General features: G+C 38.3%; 1 protein-coding gene and 1 pseudogene across 1 annotated transcript in view; one reads left to right on the forward strand and one right to left on the reverse strand.

Annotated features, from left to right (window-relative positions):
- The window catches only part of ARGFX (arginine-fifty homeobox), a 17,195-nt gene continuing 3,309 nt past the window's right edge, over positions 1 to 13,886 (forward strand). The window contains 3 exon segments of the mRNA XM_055568343.1: positions 1 to 91; positions 3,344 to 3,475; positions 9,270 to 9,350. Coding sequence (XP_055424318.1) covers positions 64 to 91; positions 3,344 to 3,475; positions 9,270 to 9,350 — 241 coding nt within the window. The 5' untranslated portion in view covers positions 1 to 63.
- Positions 6,282 to 13,886, reverse strand: part of LOC129643593 (ras-related protein Rap-1b-like) — a 15,977-nt pseudogene continuing 8,372 nt past the window's right edge.

Genomic DNA, 13,886 nt, shown 5'->3' on the forward strand with positions numbered 1-13,886 from the left:
GGTATTTCACCATAAGGACACACTTAAGGAACTGCCTAAAGAGGCACATAAATCGACTTGAAAATGGGCACTCCAAGGGAATTCATGACAGGTGAGCATGGGAAGTGGTGGAGGGGAGGGCTCCAAAATGTGGTGTTTAAGTGGTCAAAAAGGATTTAAAAGACCAAAGGAGCAAGATTAAGGATGCAAATCGGGAACTTCCCTGGTAGCACAGTGGATGGGAATTGGCCTTCCTATGCAAGGAATGCGGGTTCAGCCTCACATACAGTGGAGCAGCAAAACCCAAGCACCACAACTGCTGAACCCTCGCTCTAGAGCCCGGGGAACCATCGCTACTGAAGCCCATGTGCCTAAAGCCACAGCAATGAGAAGCCCAAGCATTGGAGCTAGACAGTAGCTCCCACTCGCCGCAACTAGAGAAAGCCTGCGGGCAGCAATGAAGACCAGTGCAGCCAAAGATGAAAACAAAAGTATTAAAAAAAAAAGAGGCAAATCACTCAGCTCCATCCCCACTGGAGGGGACTGATACAGCATTGTAAATTGAGTACAGAAGGAAGATTAGGTGATCTGATTACTTTCTGAAACTCAGGGAGTAAATGTGAGACTCCTTGTTATGAAGGTTGGTGACTGCTTCACAGGGCTTGCATACTTCCCCATGTTTGTGCTAGCTTGGACTTTGAAAAGTCCTCATTAGACTGTTCATCATCAGAAGCTCCATCATAGAAGCAGTTTTTATATGCTTTGTTCACTGCAGAATCACCAGGCTGATAAGAACAGGCCGCAGAAGGCAGGCAATAAATATTTGCTGAGTAAGTGCTGTCCATGGCATTTTTCAGGCAAGAATACTGGAGTGTGTTGACATTTTCTTCTCCAGGGGATCTTCCTGACCAAGAATCAAACCCATATCTCCCTCATTGGCAGGCAGATTCTTTATCACTGAGCCACCAGGGGAAGCACTGATGAAACCTATGCTTCTTTGTTTAATATGCCAGCTTAAGCTGTAGACTCAGGCTTCCCATGTGGCACTAGTAGTAAAGAACCCGCTTGCCAATGCAGGAGACTCAAGAGATGTGGGTTCAATCCCTGAATCGGGACGATCCCTTGGAGAAGGAAATGGCAACCCACCCCAGTATTCTTACCTGGAGAATCCCATGGACAGAGGAGCCTGTCAGGCTGTAGTCCATGGGGTCGCAAAGAGTCAGACATGACTGAGGCAACTTAGAACTTACAAGGTGTAGACTCTCAGGTTGCTCTTCCTGGGGAAGTGTGTGGGGATTTATATTCTGCACACAGGAGCTAATAAAACCTTCTTTACCAGTTTGTCTAGCTGCACAGACTTTAAGATCTTAATTTTCCTTCATTTATAAGAAGATACTAACAACTGTACTTCTCCCCATGTGTTTGTTGAGGTTTAAATGAATCACGTATATGAAGCATTTAGATGTTTGACATGGAAAACATCTCCAAATATTATTATATGCATCAGATATTTACTATTCCTCTGGCTCTTCACTCCTAAAGTTCCAAGTTTCCCTTTAGCCTGAAGAACTTGCTTTAATATTTCTAAAGAACAGGACTAATGGCCACAGACCTGAAAGTTTCTCTTAATCTGATAAGGTCATCATTGCACCTTCATTTTTTTTTTTAAGATTTATTTTTAATGTGGGCCATTTATAAAGTCTTTATTGAATTTGTTACAATATTGTTTCTGTTTTACACTTCAGTTCTTTGGCCATGAGGCATGTGGAATCTTAGCAACCCAACCAGGGATCAAACCCGCACCCTGTGCATTGGAAGGCTAAGTCTTAACCACCCGACTGCCAGGAAAGTCCTTCACTGAAAGATATTTTTCTGGATATACAATTATGAGTTGGCAATTCTTTTACCTCAGAACTTTAGAGATTTTGTTCTACTGTCTGTCTTCCTCAGTTTCTGATGAGAAATCTGAAGTCATTTGACCTAGTCTAATTGTTTAATTTGTCCATCTTTTCATGTAGGGACTGTTTCAACAATCTTACTAAAGAAAATATCCCCTTACTCTGTCACAAAGATGTTGACATAAATTTTTTTAAGTTTATTTTTAATTGGAGGATAATTGTTTTATAATTTTGTGTTGGTTTCTGCCATATATCAACATGACTCAGCCATAGGTATACGTATGCCCCCTCCTTCTTAAACCTCCGGACCCACCTCCCACTCCATCCTACCCCTCCAGGATATCACAGAGCCCTGGATTTGAGCTTCCTGCATCATACAGTAAATTTCCACTGGCTGTCTAATTTTACACATGGTAATCTATATGTTTCAGCGTTCGTCACCCCCTCTCCTTCCCCCACCATGAGTCCACAAGTCTGTTCTCTGTGTCTGCATCTCCACTGCTGCCCTGCAGATAGGTTCATAAGTACCATTTTTCTAGATTTCATATATATGCATTAATATATGGTATTTATCTTTTTCTGACTTACTTCACTCTGTATGAATAGGCTCTTGGTTCATCCACCTCATTGAACTGACTCAAATGCATTCCCTTTTATGGCTGACTAATATTCCAGTGTGTATATGCACCACAACTTCTTTATCTGTTCATTGGTCGATGGACATCTAAGTTGCTTCCATGTCCTAGCTATTATAAATAGTGCTGCAATGAACGTTGGGGTGCATCTGTCTTTCTCAGTTATGGTTTCCTCAGGGTATATGCCCAGTAGTGGGACTGTTGGGTCATATGGTATGTAGTTTTATTCCTATTTTTTTTAAGGACTCTCCATTCTGTTTTCTGTAGTGGTTGTATCAGTTTGCATTCCACCAACAGCACAAGAAAGTTTCCTTTTCTGCACACCCTCTCCAGTATTTATTGTTTGATGATGGCCCTTCTGACTGGTGTGAGGTGATACCTCATTGTAGTTTTGATTTGAATTTCTCTAATAATGAGTGATGTTGAGAGTCTTTTCATGTGTTGATTGGCTATCTGTATGTCTTTAGAGAAATGTCTGTTTGGGTATTCTGCCCACTTTTTGATTGGGTTGTTCATTTTTCTGGTATTGAGTTGAATGAGATACTTGTTTATTTTGGAGATTAATCCTATGTCAGTTGTTTCATTTACTATTATTTTCTCCCATTCTGAGGGTCTGGCACACATTTTCTTTTAATACTTCCAAAGTTTCATTTTTGATTAATACATTTGGAGTATTTTTCTATGGTATAAAATGTGAATCATTTATATCAGAGGTGGAGACTCCAGGGGTCAACCTTATTTGTCAGAGATTGCTACAGTAAACCTAGTCCTCTTGAAAACATTGCTTTCTAGTGAATGAATGATTTAATCGGTGTCTTCTTTCTCATAAAGATTTTCCTTGCCAGATGTCAGCACCCCTGATGAACAAAATAGTCCAAGAGAATCCCCTGCCAGACCCTTTTGTCTACATGGATGATTCTAGCACGAACTTCCAGGATGATTCAAAGATACCAGCTGGTGCCAGTGAGTGTAACTCTCCTACCCTGTTGCCCTCTTTACATGGGACCCTCTATTTGTATTTTGGATTTGTTTTAAAATAGTTATTATATCTTTTCTTGTTTTTGTTTTTCACTTTCAACTGTTTATTTTGCATTAAGGTATAGCCAATTAACAATGTTATGATAGTTTCAGGTGAACAGCAAAGGGACTCAGCCATACATATATGTACATGTATCCATAACAGTGTGTACCTGATCTTCCCAATAGGGCTTCCCTAATAGCTCAGTTGGTAAAGAATCCACCCACAATGCCAGCGATCCCAGGTCAATTCCTGGGTCAGGAAGATCCGCTGGAAAAGGGATAGGCTAGCCACTCCAGTATTCTTGGGCTTCCCTTGTGGCTCAGCTGGTAAAAAAAAAAATCTGCAGTGCAGGAGATCTGGATTTGATCCCTGGGTTAGGAAGATCCCCTGGGGAAGGGAACAGCTACCCACTCCAGTATTCTGGCCTGGAAAATTCCATGGACTGTATAGTCCATGGCATTGCAAAGAGTAGGACACAACTTAGCAATTTTCACTTCTTTTTTTCACGTGATCTTCCCAAGTGAAATGAAAGTAGGGCCCTAACTATTCCTTCCCCTCCCTGGCAACCATAAGTTTGTTTTCTACGTCTGTGAGTCTCTTTCTGTCTTGTCAGTTCATTTGTATCATTTCTTTTTAGATTCCAAATATAAAAAATTTCATATGATATTTCTCCTTAAGGTCCATGTTTCCTTATTGATTTTCTGTCTGATCTGTCCATTGATGAAAGTGGGATATTAAAGTCCCCTACTATTATTGTGTTACTGTCAATTTCTCCCTTTATGTTTGTTAATATTTGCCTTACATATTAAGGTGCCCCTATGTTGGATATGTATATAATTGTCATATCTTCTTCTTGGATTGAACCCTTCATGATTATGTAGTATCTTTGTTTCTTATAACAGTCTTCATTTTAAAGTCTATTTTGTCTCATATGAGTATTGCTATGCCAGCTTTCTTATGATTTCTATTTGCATGAAATACCTTCCCCCATCCCCTTACTTTCAGTCTGTAAGTGTCTATAGGTCTGAGGTGGGTCTCTTGTAGACAACATATATATGGATCTTGTTTTTGTATCCTCCCAGCCATTCTATGTCTTTTAATTGGTACATTTAATCCATTTGAAAGAAAGTGAAAGTGAAAGTCATTCAGTCATGTCCAGCCCTTTGCGACCCCATAGACTCTATAGTCCATGGAATTCTCTAGGGCAGAATACTGGAGTGGGTAGCCATTCCCTTCTCCAGGAGATCTTTCCAACCTAGGAATCGATCCCAGCTTTCCTGCACTGCAGGCAGATTCTTTACCAGCTGAGCCACCAGGGAAGCCCTTTAATCCATTTACATTTAAGGTAATTATCTATATGTGTGATCCTATTATCATTTTGTTCATTGTTTGGGGTTTATTTTTTGTAGATCTTTCCCTCCTCTTGTGTTTCCTGCCTAGAGAAGTTCCTTTAGCATTTGTTGTAAAACTGGTTTAGTGGTGCTGAATTCTCTTAACTTTGTCTGGAAAGCTTTTGGTTTTGCCATTGGATTTGAAGGACAGTCTTGCTGGGTAGAGTCCTCTTGGTTGTAGGGTCTTCCCTTTCATCACTTGGAATATATTGTGCCATTCCCTTCTGGTTTGTAGAGTTTCTGCTGAGAAATCAGTTGACAATATTATGGGATTTCCCTTGTATGTTGTCTTTTTTCCCTTGTTGCTTTCAATATCTTATCTTTGTCTTTAATTTTTGTCAGTTTGATTAGTATGTGTCTTGGTGTGTTCCTCCTTGGGGTTTATCCTGCCTGGGTCCCTCTGAGCTTCCTGGACCTGGCTATTTCCTTTCCCATGTTGGGGAAGTTTTCAGCTATTATCTCTTCAAATATTTTCTCAGAGTTGTTCTCTCACTCTTCTTCTGAGACACCTATAATGCGAATATTGGTGCATTTAATGTTGTTCTGGAGTCCTCTTAGGCTGTCTTTATTTCTTTTCATTCTTCTATATTCTGTTTTACAACAATGATTTCCACCATTTTGCCTTCCAGGTCATTTATCCATTCCACTTATCTAGGATTTCTCTTGTTCCTTCATCTGGGACATAATCCTATTTCTTATTTTGGTTAGCTTTCTGTGATTGTGGTACTAGGTCTGGAAGCTATGGGATTGTAGTTCTTGTGCCCTCTGGTGGATGAGGATAAGAGGCTGTGCAAGCTTCCTGATGGGAGGGACTGGTTGTGGGGATAACTAACTGGGTCTTGCTCTGGTGGGTGGTCATGCTCAGTAAAATTTTAATCCAATTGTCTGCTGATGGGTGGGGCTGCACTCCCTCCCTGTTAGTTGTTTTGCCTGAGGTAACCCAGTCCTGGAGTCTACAGGCTCTATGGTATGGCTATTGGCAACCTCCAAGAGGATTTACACCTGACTGCTGCTGCCAGTGCCCCGTCCCCATGGTGGGCAAGTGCTGACCCACAGCTCTGAAGGAGATCCTCAGACACTCACAGGTAGGTCTCACTGTTCTATGGGGTCAGTGTTCCTTTCCCCTGGGTCCTGGTGCACACAAGGTTTGTTTGTGCCCTCCAAGAGTGGAGTCTCTGTTTCCCCCAGTCCTATGGAGTTCCTGTAATCAAATTCCACTGGCATTCAAAGTCAGATTCCCTAGGAATTCTCAGTACTTTTGCTGATCCCCAAGCTGGGGAGCCTGATGTGGGGCTTAGAACCTTCACAACAGTGTGAGAACTTCTTTGGTATTATTGTTCTCCAGTTTTGTGGGTCACCCGACAGGTATGCTGCTGCTGCTGCTAAGTCACTTCAGTTGTGTCCACCCCACCAGGCTCTTCCATCCCTGGGATTCTCCAGGCAAGAATACTGGAGTGGGCACCTGACAGGTATAGGATTTGATTTTATCGTGATTGTGCCCCTTTTACCATCTTGTTGGGGTTTCTCTGTTGTCCTTGGATGTGGGGTATCTTTTCTTGGTGGGTTCCAGTATCTTTCTGTCTATGGTTGTTCAACAACTAGTTGTGATTTTGGTGCTCTTGGTTTTGGGGTTTTGTTCATTTGTTTGTTTGGCCCCAGCCAGGAACCCTGCAGTGGAAGTGCAGAGTCCTAACCACTGGGAAGCCAGGGAATTCCCTGTTATATCTCTTATATATCTTTTCAAAAATATATTCAAAAACCATTCCCATCATAAAGGGGGAAGTTATAAATTTCATATCAAGATCAAGTGCCTTTGGCCCATGTCTAATCAAATTATGATAAACTGAGAACACAAGATATAGAGCAAGTAAGAATGTTTTTCTAGAAGAGAAAGACTGAAGCAAAGAGAAAGAAAAATACAGAAAGCTTCTTTTCCAAGGCAGAATACAATCCTGACACTTCTGATGATGTGTTGTGCAGGTTTTTTTCCCCCATGTTTCTCCTGACACCAGCTGGGTATCCTACAATTCAACTCAACTCTGACACTATCTACCCAGAGAAAGCATTAGATTCCATAGGTTAAGAGCTTAGTCCCAAAGACTACCCTTACTTCAGTCACAAGACCAGGTTGTCTGTGCTTCTAATCAACTGGCTATAAATCAGAGGTTCCCATGACACCCTCCTTGGGTTTCATTAATTTGCAAGTGGCTCAGAGATCTCAGGAAATCTATTTACTTACCTGAGTACCATTTTATTACAAAGGATATTAAAGAATAAGAATCAACAGCTGGATGAAGACATACATAGGGCTCAAACCAAGGAGCTTCTGTGCTCATAAGTTTAGATCTGGCTAGGCAGCCTGTGAATGTGATCTGCTTCATCAACGTAGAGGCTCTCTGAACCCTCCCATCCTTTTTGGTTTTTTAATGGAAGCTTCATCACATAGTCTTAATTGAATCACTGCCCATTGGTGACTGATTCAAACTCCAGCCCCTCTCTCCTCCCTAAAAATCATGATGTAGGGTTGAAAGTTCCAGTCCTCTAATCAGGGTTGGTTCCCTGGGCAAATAGTCCCGCATCTTTAGAAGATTTCTAAAAGTCACCTCATTAACAAAGTCAGTTAAGGTCACTTCATTAACATGAAGTCAGTTGCGGTTGAAAGGAGCCTAATGTGAATATCAAGACACTCATTTCACCTTGATGGCTCTGGAGAAATTTCAAAAACTGAGGAAAAAAGACAGAAGTATTATAACAAAAGATGCTCCCATTGCTCTAATGGCTTAGGAAATTCTAAGAATTTGGGGAGTTGTGAGCCAGGACCCATGGACAAAGACTAAAATATATATGTGTTATACATCAAAATATCACACAAGAATATTGTGGTCCAATATTGTGGGTAAAATATCATTTTACATATAGAGAGTAGTTGTGTATTAATACATACACAGATTTATTTTTATAAATTGTATCTTAGTAACAGAACTCTCATTTTATTCAGGCAGCAAAGTAAACAATTTTAAAGTTTTCCTAGTCAAAGTTGTATCTTGATGAATTCTGAAATATGTACAGACAGTCCCTGACTTATGATGGTTCTACTGATGATTTTTCAACTTTTATGTTTTATGATGGTGAAAAGCTATATGCATTCAGTAGAAACCATACTTCAGTTTTGAATCTTGATATTTTCCCGAGTTAGAGAATTAAGAGTACAGAAATACACAGAAAGACATTCTGTGTGCTTGATTGGAAGATAATATTGTTAAAGATGTCAATACTACTCAAAGTAGTCTGTAACTGGTAGCACTGTTGTATTGGGCAATATTTCTTCAGACTTGGCTCAGAGTTACAATGCATTTAGCATATTAAAGCTGACAACATGGAGACTTTTTGCAGGCCTTCCCAGACAGTGGAGTTTTCCTGATAATTTGCCACATTAGGTTATAAAATATCTCATTAACAGTTATTTTCTATTTTGCAGAGGAGTCTAAGAACAGGCAGTTGTTCCATTTTCTTGCTAGACTTCAACTTGTTCCTTTCTTACAACTCTGTCATCTTCCACATCACACTTATTACCAACCAGAATTTTGGAACATCATCAGTGTCTTTAACTTAAAGAATCTGTTCTCTCCGATCTTATGTATCATTAAATGTGAACGGTGCTGTGTAGGAATAAAATAAAGCAAAGCCTTGTCCATGTTTCATGTACAAATCTATCATCACTGTAAATGGCCTATTTCTATATTATCCAAGATTTCAAGCGTATACTGTTTTGCATCTACTTTAACTTGCTTTCTATAATAGTCTTCTATGGTAGGATTATATTTTCAACAAAAATTCCTTGAATAAAGTGTAACAGTGAGGGTCAACTTTCCAATTTCTCCTGACCCAAGAACTGCTAGCTTATACTCACACATAGTGCAAACTTGTAAGAGCCAGTACCTCTCACACTGTCCCCGGGGCTCTGCAGCCAAGAGCCTTGAGCTCCCTCTGTGTCGATGCTTCTGTCACCAAGTCTGTCCTGTCGCTGCAGCTGCCAGGGCTGGTTTGTTTAGAAGCCTGACTCTGGGCAAGTTTTGCCCTCTCTTCTCAATTTCAGGATCAGCTTGTCCAGCTCAGTAAAGATTTCTACTTAGATGTTGATTAAGATTAAAATGAAATTATATGGTTATTTGGAAGGGGAAGTTGACATTTTTAATGTTTAGTCATTTAAGAATATATTTCTCTATTCCAATCATTTATGCTCTTTAAAACAATTTTATAGCTTATTTCATCTAGTCCTTATACATTTCATTAAAATGCATTCTTAGGCATTTTATAATATATATGTTGATGTTATTATACATAGGATTTTTTTCATCACGACCTATGACGTGTGGAATCTTAACTCCCCGACCAGGGATCAAACCCAGGCCTTCGACACCGAAAGGTATAAATTTGTTAGTTTTAAAGAAAGTATACTTCCTGTTCATATTATATTGGGAAATAGGAGTGAGAAATATGGTTCTTTGATTTTGTTTTTAGTATTACTTAGTTTTTATTTCAGTAAATATGTGGGAATCCATCAAATATTTGTTTGAAGAAAGAAACTTTTGATATGCAACCCCTTTCCCTCAACATATTAGATTTTTTAAAATATTTTAATTTTATTGGAGTATAGTTGATTTACAATACTGTATTAGTTTCAGGTGTACAGAAAAATGATTTAGGTATACATATATTCATTATTTTTCAGAGTCTTTTCTCATATAGGTTATCACAGAATATAGGATAGGGTTCCCTGTGCTGTACAGCAGGTCTCCATCAGTCATCTGTCTTATATATAGCAGTGTGTGTGTGTGTGTGCTCATCCCACATACAGTAAATCTTATAGAAGAATTATTTTCTATAAAACCACTTAGCTAATTAAATGGCAACATTTTCCTAATTTACACTTGATATGCTGAGTAGGTTAATTCTTATAAAAGATCAGTAGAGTCATGGGCAATGAACTAATTATCAGAAATGTGATGAAGTTACATAGTCCATGTTAAATGTAGTTCGTAACTTCAAGCAAAGATTTCATTTTTACTGACAAATATCCTACAATAACAAAATTAATAAAACATTAATGCAGTACATGTTATGTGGTATGTATTATTGTTTAATGTGTAGTAATGACTTAAATTAATACATTCATGTAATACATTACAATTCTTATTATAAAGTAAACAGACATTGAGAGCATTCCCTTTGCTTGATGAAACTAAGGTGAAGAGTTGAACTAATCTGTGATCACATTCCTAGAAAACTACATTTTGTAGTTTTACTATTATTTATTAATAATTATTATTTACTAATAAATTTCTACTATTAAAGTACTACACTCAATATAACAGCAAATTTGGAAAACAGCAGTGGCCACAAATTGGAAAAGGTCCATTTTCATTCCAATCCCAAAGAAAGGCAATGCCAAAGAATGTTCAAACTACCACACAGTTGCTCGCCTTTCACATGCCACCAAGGTAATGCTCAAAATCCTTCAAGCTAGGCTTCAACAGTATCTGAACCAAGAACTTACAAATGTAAAAGCTGGATTTAGAAAAGGCAGAAGAACCAGAGATAAAATTTCCAATACCTGTTGGACCATAGAAAAAGCAAGCGAGTTCCAGAAAAACATCTACTTCTGCTTTATTGACTATGCTAAAGCCTTTGATTGTGCAGATCACAACAAACTGGAAAATTCTTCAAGAGATGTGAAGACCAGACCACCTTCCCTGCCTCTTGAGAAACCTGTATGAAGTTCAAGAAGCAACAGTTAGAACCAGACATGGAACTATGGACTGGTTCCAAATTGGGAAAGGAGTGCGTCAAAGTTGTATATTGTCACCCTGCTTATTTAACTTCTATACAGAGTACATCATGTGACATTCAGGGCTGGGTGAAGCACAAGCTGGAATCAAGATTGCTGGGAGAAATATCAACAACCTCAGATATGTAGATGACACCACCCTTATGGCAGAAAGTAAAGAGGAACTAAAGAGCCTCTTGATGAAAGTGAGAGGAGAGTGTAAAAGCTGGCTTAAAACTTAACATTCAGAAAACTAAGATCATGGCATTTGGTCCCATTACTTCATGGCAAATAGATGGGGAAAAAATGGAAACAGTGTCAGACTTTATTTTCTTGGGCTCCAAAATCAGTGTGGATGGTGATTGCAACCATGAAATTAAAAGATGCTTGCTTCTTGGAAGAAAAGCTATGACAAACCTAGACAGCATATTAAAAAGCAGAGACATTACTTTGCTGACAAAGGTCTGTATAGTCAAAGCTATAGTTTTTCCAGTGGTCATGTATGGATGTGAGAGTTGGACCATAAAAAAGGCTGAGCACCAAAGAATCAATGCTTTCAAACTGTGGTGTGGAGAAGACTTTTGAAAGTCCCTTGAGCTGCAAGGAGATCAAGCCAATCACTCCTAAAGGAAATCAACCCTGAATATTCATGGAAGGATTGATGATGAAGCTGAAGCCCCAATACTTCGACCACCTGATGCGAAGAGCCGACTCATTGGAGAAGACCCTGACACTGGGAAAAGATTGAGGGCAGGAGGAGAAGGGGATGACAGAGGATGAGATGGTTGGATGGCATCACCATATCAATCGACATGAGTTTGAGCAAACTCCAGGAGATAGTGAAGGACAGGACAGGGACTGGCATACTGCTGTGCATGGGGTCACAAAGAGCTGGACACAACTGAGCGAATGAACAACAAACTCCACTTCACTTGCAGCACTTACCTTAACAAACATAGTTCCTGCTCATAACAGTTCATCTCAGGATGAATCCATTTCCTTTTGGAAAAAAGAATCGCTGAATATTACATTTTACTTGTTCATTTAACATTTTACTATATAGAAAATTTTGAATATAAACAAAAACAGAGAGGCGTTCCCTGGTGGTCTAGGGCTTAGGTTTTGGTGCTTTCACTGGTGCAGCCTGGTTTCAACCCCTGGTTGGGGAACCAAGATCCTACAAGTTGTGCAGTGTGGCCAAAAAATAAAATAAAAACAGGATAGTATAATTTCATGAGTCTATCATTCAGTCTCAGCAAATATATATCTCTTTAGCATAGTGATTTTGAGGTTCATTCAAATTGTAAAATGCATCAGTGATCCATTACTTTCATTGCTGAATGGCATTCCATTGGATGAATACACAGTTTGTGTAGTGTATTCATTCAATAAGGAGATTTGGATTGTTACCAACACGGCAGTTATGAACAACGCTGCTGTGAAGAGTTAGGTATACATCTTTGCATAGATATATGTTCTTATTCCCTTGGGTAGATTCCTAGGAAGAAACTGCCAGACAGTTTTTCAAAGTGACTCTATCATTTCACAGTTCAACCTGCAGTTTCCAGTTGCTGTATGAACATTCCAATTTCTGTACAATCTTCCACATGTCCATTTATACATCTTTGCTGAAAAGCTTATTCAAATCTATTAACTAGAATAATAGGATTTTTAACCGGAATATTTGTTGTCTTATTTTGAGATGTTATATTACAGATACGAGTCCTTTCAGGTAGATGACATTTTCCTTCTGTCTGAAGGATGACCTGTAACATATCCTGTAGTACAGATCGGCTGGTGATGGATTATTTCAACTTTTGCAGGTCTAAAAGCATCTTTTCACAGATGGCTTTTCTCAGAATGTTCTGAACTTTACAGTGTATCCTTATTGATGTTTGGGGAGGGGATGGTGGTTTCCTCCTTGTCTTAAGCCCTGATAATTACCTGCTATCTTCCTTCTGAGTCTTTGTGCACAGATAATTGGGAAGCCACAATCAACAGCTCCGAGATCCATTTGATAAATACCAGAAATGAGTTTTCAGAAGAATTTGATTATTACACCAACATATAGGCATGAATCTTTGAGGCAAAAAAAATGTTATAGCCTTACTAAAATGGATAACATAGAAAACACAGAGCAAGCTGATAATAATTTAAGAGTATATAAAAAGTTAAACATATACTCAAAGGTTAATCTTTTCCATTTTATCACCTATGAGCTTTTTATTTAATTTACTTTTATATTTGTATTTAATATACAAAGAGATAATAAATGTAAAGCCTTTACTTTTATTTTTAATACATAATTAAAAATCTGACATTATATATATAAGATTTCACATCTTAACCCATAACATCTTTTTGCTAAACAGACAAAATGTAGTCCAATGAGATAGCTACATTCTTTTGTTCATATCAAAACTTTGAAATCCAGTGAATAATTTGTACTTACTGGCATATCACAATCTAAAAGCTAAATTTTCATCAGAAATACTTATTCTGCATTTAGAATTCATAAAATTTACAGTTGAAAGAGTATGTTCACATATGCAAGTTGTTCTAAGCATACTAAAAAGCTTCCCAATAACTGGATTAAATATCAGCATTTAAAGTTAAACTAAAATTCAATAAAATTAAAAATTCAGTACCTTGGTGGAGCTAGGTACGTTTATGTGTTTGATAGCTGTGCTGAGTAGTGGCTACAGTAATATACAGAACAACTCTAGAGAGTAATTAAGTGGCTGGGGAACAAAGATGTGTTCAATCTTGTACTATTTCCATACACAACTTACCCAAATACATGAACAAAACATTTCTTGTTTTAAAGAATATGGTAACTAGTAAGTTGTAGAGATCAGACATACCCTAACAGGATGAATGTTGTGGCAAACAGCAACTTAAAATTTCTAGTAATAGCATTTCACAAACACATTACAAAAGTGCTGTATCACAAAAAAATTTATTTCAAAGTAAAGACTATGTGCCTGATAAAACTACACTATTTAATTACTAGAATCAGAGTGTCAATGAAGACATGGCTATTTAAGGTAAATGCAAACAGTTTGAATAGTTTTGTAAATTGTGAGTAGAAAAATAACTATTTATAAATTAATATTTTATATGCTGTGCTATGCT

Source organism: Bubalus kerabau, chromosome 2, assembly GCF_029407905.1.
Source record: "Bubalus kerabau isolate K-KA32 ecotype Philippines breed swamp buffalo chromosome 2, PCC_UOA_SB_1v2, whole genome shotgun sequence".
In the NCBI taxonomy this organism is placed as follows: Eukaryota; Metazoa; Chordata; class Mammalia; order Artiodactyla; family Bovidae; genus Bubalus; species Bubalus kerabau.